The sequence below is a fragment of the Podarcis vaucheri genome (genome assembly GCF_965113315.1).
Source record: "Podarcis vaucheri genome assembly, chromosome: 4".
NCBI classification, from domain to species: domain Eukaryota; kingdom Metazoa; phylum Chordata; class Lepidosauria; order Squamata; family Lacertidae; genus Podarcis; species Podarcis vaucheri.
In genome coordinates, this window is record NC_138762.1 from 24,038,746 (window position 1) to 24,045,625 (window position 6,880).

The window sequence follows — 6,880 nt, forward strand, 5'->3', positions numbered from 1 at the left end:
TCTCAAAATATCAGCAAATAATAAGTAAACAGCAATTCACTTTTAACAATTACAGTATATTTTCCCTACTTGAATGCCGGCATAATCCCCAATCCCAAGGACTCTCTTCCACTATGAATCTCTATGTGACTTTGAGACAGAGAGAGAACTGTCTGGGGGCCCCAGTCCCTGAAGAGCAACATGGATTTTGCAGAACCCTCCCCGGTAGAGATTAAAGGAGCCTGTGTTCAACTTAAAATGCAGCCCCAGATTAAAATTTTTTTATTAAAGAAGCAGGATGGAAACATCCAAAGGCGCCATAGAAAACTCTTTCTTATTTATTTCAAAGTTTAATGAACACATTTGTTATTTTTCAAGAACACTACAATATAAAGGCATGAAGGCATATTTAAGATAAAGGGGGGAAATTAATGAATCCAAAATAATGTCTGCATTGTCTAATTAATGTTTATAAAATGTAGTGTCCTTCAGAGGACCTATTTATTGAGCATTTGTCTTGATTTGCTTGCACATAGCTTACATGGAGGTTAGATTATATCCAGTCTTCATTGAGCATTTGCTCTGAATTATTTGTGGGGCGGTTATATGAAAATGAGCATTCATTGTGTTTTCCCTGTCCTGTGTTTATACATCTTGTTCGTTCCCTACTTTTCAATACATTTTCCTCCCAACTGCAGAAATTTTACTTCTTTATTAAAGTGGATTTGTTGTGTTGGGGCAGCGGAGTGCTTTAATCCACTTTAATTACAGCAGACCTAAATTTCCCAGGTGCTACAGTATGGGTATAAAAGCAAATAAATAAATAAATAAATGATGCTGCATGAAAAAGAAAAAAGTTGCACCCCTACAACCGGTGCTTTTTTCTGGGGGGACGCAGGGGGACGCAATACCCCTTAAACATTTTGTGAATCTTAATGTTCCTACTCAATATGAGTAGGAAAATGAGAGTCCCCCTAAACAGTTTTTTATAGAAAAAACGCATTGCCTACTACAGCCATCACAGCTGCTCCATCCCATACGCCCTTCCTTCACTGTGATTCTCGTGCTGAGCCAAGTGAGAACTTGCAGCTTGTGTTTTGGCAACAGCAGCGGTGAAAGGAGCACCAGACTTCCCCCCGCCCCCCAGGTGTCCCCACCAGAAGTAGAGAGAGGTGCTCTTTCGGCACTATTGAACCTTGGAAGCCCCCTCTCCCCCAATTCCCCCCTCCCAGATTGCTGAGCACCATTTCAACTGGGGCAATGAAGCAATTGCCGTTCATCACAGCTTCCTCTAACAAGGAGATCAGCACTAATAGTGAAGAAATGGCGTGTATGCACACCTACGGACAAGTTTTCTGTTTGTTTCTTATCGGAGCGAATCATTTCTGAACCTTAGAGAATTCAAAACTCGTTTGTGGCATTGGAACACTTGAGTTTTGACTGGCCAGTGACACATCTCACCCACGAGGTGGTGCTGCTCTATTTGCACAGCCAATAAATGCTGTTTGATTTGAGTCTTCATACACTGTATATTCCCCTATTCTGTTCCCTGCTCCTTCTTGCAGTGACATGACCCTTATTAGTTGCAGAGCACCTGGGCTCAGATGGGACAAGCAGCACAGAGGGATCTAACATTATTTTTTAGGGTGTTCTCAAAAATTATATCCTAGCACTACAAAGCACTTCATAGCCATATGTGTGATATATCCTCCCAGTCATTCTCTAAGTTCTTCAGAAGGCAAGTTCATTGTTAGGGTTAAAAGATAACCCCAGGCAATCTCTTGAGGTTGTGAATGAGCAGGAACTTTAAGCCAGGAAATAGTCTTATTGAGGCCATTGCTCAATACAGCAGTTCTGTTGCTGCTTAATGTATACTGATTATTAGTGCTGCCCGTTGTGTGATATGCTGCTGTTTCCAATTGCGTGATTTGTTTTGCAACGGTTGGATTTTTGTGTTTATTTTTTATTTTATATCTGTAAGCTGCTTTCCGCAACTTCTTAGTCAAGAGGGAAAGTGGGGGATGGTTTTTTAAAAACAAGCAATAAAATATCCACTTTGCCAACCAAACACAGGCGGCTCTGCGGTCTAAACTGAGCCTCTTGGGCTTGCCGATCAGAAGGTCAGAGGTTCGAATTCCTGCGACAGGTTGAGCTCCCGTGGCTCTGTCCCATCTCCTGGCAGCCTAGCAGTTCAGAAGCACACCAGTGCAAGTAGATAAATAGGTACCACTGTGGCAGGAAAGTAAACGGAATTTCTGTGCACTCTGGCTTCCATCACAATGTTCCGTTGCACCAGAAGCGGCTTAGTCATGCTGGCCACATGACCTGGAAAGCTGTCTGCGGACAATCGCCAGCTCCCTCGGCCTGAAAGCAAGATGAGCGCTGCAACCCCTTAGTCACCTTTGACTGGACTTAACCATCCAGGGGTCCTTTATCCATTAATTTATTCACAGTGTTCCTACATAATTTGAAAACTGCTGTGTACTTGTTCCTCAGTTTCCACTCGCTGAGTTCAGCTGAGGAGATAAGCCACAGATTTTACATTTTTTAAAAAAAAGACTTCCCCAGGCAACGTGTCAGAATTGCAGCGAGCTCTTGTTTGTGTGGCAATGATAGCTGGACTCATTTGGCCTTGCAATTATTAGGTCAAATTCAGGCTGTCTTTGCACTTGCCCGTTTCCCCTTGGCTTTTATTGTGCCTGATCGTGTGGAACTCAGCCACCCTCCTCTGTACAGCAGCAGCATTTCTGACACTCCAGGCAATGTAGACTGCTCTTCCCTATTTATCTGAAACTAATTGATATGCAAGGCTGGTGCACAACTCCAAAATGGAATACGCACAAGCTTTACAAGAGTCAGAAATATATTCACCAATTTCCGGAAACATCAGTTGCCTTCTTGCCTATACCTGGATATTTGTTTGCAGTTTGGAATATCATGTTCTGGATCCACTGGAAAATGTATTGGCAGGTTAATTGTATTTCCCTCCCCCCCAATTCATCCTTCGGACATTTTAGTTATATGGAGAATGGTAGCCGATGTAGAAGTAAAATGTCCGAGGCTGCACCCCCAGGTTTTGTCCCACTTTTTGAAAAGATGCTCTTCCACACTGTATTTTAAACTCCACATCTTCAAAAAGCACGGTGGGGATTGCAAGAAAAGTAGTTTAGGATACTGCTGTGGATTTTGCCAATTGGGTTTTCTTTTAAGCGTCTCTTGTGCTATTTGAGAGGTCACTGTTTGAGGACAGCTTTTGATTGCAAGCTCTATACTTGGGGATTTATTTTGAAAATCGCAAGGAAGCATATTTTGACTAAACATTGGGATCTGGTGGAAGGTAGAAGAGACCAGCCTTGAGAGGAGATATGCTCTTCTTTCGCTGGAGGTATTTTAGCCAAGCTGTAAGGGATGTTGGAGCTGAATTGTGCTTTGCGTGCCCCTCGCCGAGCAATGTTATTTAAGTTTCTAAATGTCTTAAATTATTGTTAATTTTTATTAGCAATATTTTTTCTAGTTTTCAGCTTTTTTGTAAACCGCTTGCACTTTGTAAACTGCGCTCGAGCGGCTTATAAATTTTTATGAAATAAATAAGGAAGCAGTTGCCAAAAGTTAAGGAAGACAGGAGAGGACCAACCATAGGCTGGCCTAGAAATTGGGACTGAAGAAGGCTTCAAAGGCAGATAGTATCAACTGATGCAGTGGGCAGAAAATGAATGGGGACCCTATGAGATGAATGGGGCTGTGAAACCAAGAGGAGAGGAGTGAGGACTGTGGTAGGAGAAGCTAGGAAAAGGGAGGCTGGGTTTGCTCTGATTTCTAACCATTTGACTCGGGTATCCTTTGCTCTCTCAGGCTATCTGATGCACGAATTCCATAAATTCTGGATTGAGGAGGACCCCCTGGACATCATGGAGTTCAACCGTGTGCGAGAGAAGTTCCACAAGCGCATTCTCAAACAGCTCCAGAATCCGAATATGGCCCTCTGCCCTCACTTTGCTGCCTCAGAAAGCCTGATCAACCTGTAGCCGTGAAACTTGGTTTGCTTTTTTTGAAAACACTGCCTCATTATTGTGTTATGCCACCATCCTAGAGATAAATCGCTAATGTATTGAATGACCATAGCGATGGTATGCATGCTTCTTGGTGCAGTATTCATCTCTCTCGCGCTCTCTCTCTTTTTCCAGCCAGCTCCTCATACTGCTTCTGAGGGGGGTGGTTTTGTAATAAAGTTATGAGAGCTCATATTGCGGCATTTTGCAGTGTTAAGACATTATGAATTGATGTCCTGTATGAAGAAGTTTGGTTTCCCCCCCCTGGTTTTTTTAGACTTTCCCCACCACTCTCCTTGTGCCACCCCATAATTCAGCATTTAATTAAAGAATGGCATTTCCCTAGCTGTTGGGGGTGTTTTGTATATGTGAAATATTTGAGTTGAAAATTTGTATTTGTGGACTGCTTTTGTTCTATGATAGCTAAGAACGGTTTTTGGTTTTTTAATTAAAAAACACACATTATGATGCAGCTAAAGGGGAGTACTTTTAACGGTCCCATTCCCAGTGAAATCAGTGAGGCTGAAAAGCACTGAATTTCAGCTGAATTGTGTCCTGTTTTTGTACAATATTTAGAAGGCAGTGTATGTGACTTGCACCTCATGCCAACATAGTACATTGAAGGCGAAGACTTTTTCTCTCTCTCTCTCTCTCCAAGCAACCATGCATATTTCATGCAGTTTTTTAAAAATAAAGTTTATGATTAAAATGTGGAGATACAGTTGGCATACGCAGGACATGGGATGAATTCTGGGAAACTGTGTGTTGAGCAAGTTTGAGAACACTGACCACATTGTGATAGCAAAGACCAAAAAATAAATAAATACACCAGTTATTATATGAGTATCCAAGGAGGGTTTGTTTTCTCACAAGTTTGCATTAGCCTACAGTTCAGCCTACTCCTGTTATCATGGCCAAATTGAAATAGCACTGCTTTGAAAACGCAGAGCTAATAACATGCATTTCTAGGTGACAGAATGTGACACAAATTGATCATGTGTGTGCTTGATTGCTTTAGGGGGGACCAAAAACACACACACACACACACAAATCTATATTTTCTTCATTTTTGAAGTATTGAATTTTAGGCCAAGAGGAATAAATTAACAAAGAGGCATCGAAGAAAACAAAGTAACTGGCGGTTAAGCATTGGACAATGCGACTTTTTTTTAAAAAAAGCAAACATGCACTTTCTGTACGGAACATTCTCATGTCAACCCTGTTGGAACGGTTAGTTAATGTACATATGTATACAACAGTGCTCATGCGCACATTTGGTTTGGGTGGGTAGCGGGGCCTGCAGAGGAGCATTCCCTGTCGGATTGTGACCAGCACCTCTGACACCATGTGTAGTCTGTATCAAATCGTATTTACCATGGCACTTCATACCCATGGTAGCTTTTTACCTTCTGAAGTTTAGTATTCCGGGTAGTTTGTGAAGTTGCTTGCCTAGCAAGATTAAATTTGAGGTATTGCCTAATTATTTGTGGATTATATGAATAAATTACGTCACTCCAAACAGGAAGCTCTCTTGTGTATGTGGTTTATTCCTCAAGAACTTCAGTGATATGTTTTTATTGCCCAGGTGCATTCATGAAAGGTGTTGGGTTGGGGGGGGGCAGGATGAAGCACAGTAATTCAGCTATGCTTTCTCTGAAGAAGCAATAGGTATAAAGGTAGAGGGACCCCTGACCATTAGGTCCAGTCGTGACCGACTCTGGGGTTGCAGCGCTCATCTCATTTTATTGGCTGAGGGAGCCAGTGTACAGCTTCCGGGTCATATGGCCAGCATGACTAAGCTGCTTCTGGCGAACCAGAGCAGCGCACGGAAACGCCATTTACCTTCCCGCCGGAGCGGTACCTATTTATCTACTTGCACTTTGATGTGCTTTCAAACTGATAGGTTGGCAAGAGCAGGGACTGAGCAATGGGAGCTCACCCCATTGTGGGGATTCGAAACGCAGACCTGATCGGCAAGTCCTAGGCTCTGTGGTTTAACCCACAGCGCCACCCGTGTCCAGCAATAGGTATATTTCCCCCTAATAGTGAGGTAGCATCTCGGCTTGCACCACCCATCACATCTTGGGTGACGACTTTAATTGGCTTTGCTCAAGAGCTTTTGTGAAGTCTCTGGATTCTCACTCATTCCAGGTTTTCGCTAACCACCTAAAAGTAGGGTGGGAACGTGACAAATGGTGAGGTTGAAAGCACCTGTGATTATAAAGGTGCACATCTGAGTGTCTGGATCGACTGACGCTCCCTATTGCAATAAACATTATTTGCCACAGAATTGTGTAAAATGCCAAGCTCAAAAATGTGTTGACAATGCTTGGTTTAAGTTTTTCAGGGAGAAGGGACGTCAGTGCCTCGCATAGCTGTTTGGCTTTTTCTGTTCACTAGCAGAAGCATTGCAGCTGCAACATCAAATGCAGATATATTTAAGCCTTACTGTGTAAACTGCCCCAGTTCCCCCTCCCACTTTTTTTTAACAAGCTGCCTTCTGACTAACCATCCCAAAATGTAATTTGGAACTAGATTTGGGTCAGAATGTTCAGTGGGAATTTGTACTAATGAGGCCCAGGGGCTATTATTCGTAATGCTTGCTGAGGCTTTTGACTATCTCTTTGCCACTTGTGCCTAATAAAATAGCATGAATTATTTAAAAACAGACGCTGTTTTGTTGGAAACAGTCCCGACGTCAATGAATTATTCATTTTCCTTTCACCCTTCTCCCAACAGGTATGTGACAGCTTAGATTTCACAGAAGGTCTGCAAAATGTAGTGTTATTCCAACAATAGAATACTGTTGTAGTCCACTGTTACAATAATTCTACATTGCCATGCTGCAACGT

At 42.5% G+C, this 6,880-nt stretch overlaps 1 protein-coding gene across 6 annotated transcripts in view; it reads left to right on the top strand.

Annotated features, from left to right (window-relative positions):
- The window catches only part of ELMOD1 (ELMO domain containing 1), a 48,990-nt gene extending 43,437 nt beyond the window's left edge, over positions 1-5,553 (top strand). For all 6 annotated transcript variants that reach the window (XM_082219518.1, XM_082219523.1, XM_082219519.1 and 3 more), the window contains one exon: positions 3,832-5,553. In XM_082219518.1, coding sequence (XP_082075644.1) covers positions 3,832-4,004 — 173 coding nt within the window. In that variant the 3' untranslated portion in view covers positions 4,005-5,553. The remainder of the gene's footprint in view (positions 1-3,831) is intronic.
- The last annotated feature ends 1,327 nt before the right edge of the window (positions 5,554-6,880 follow it).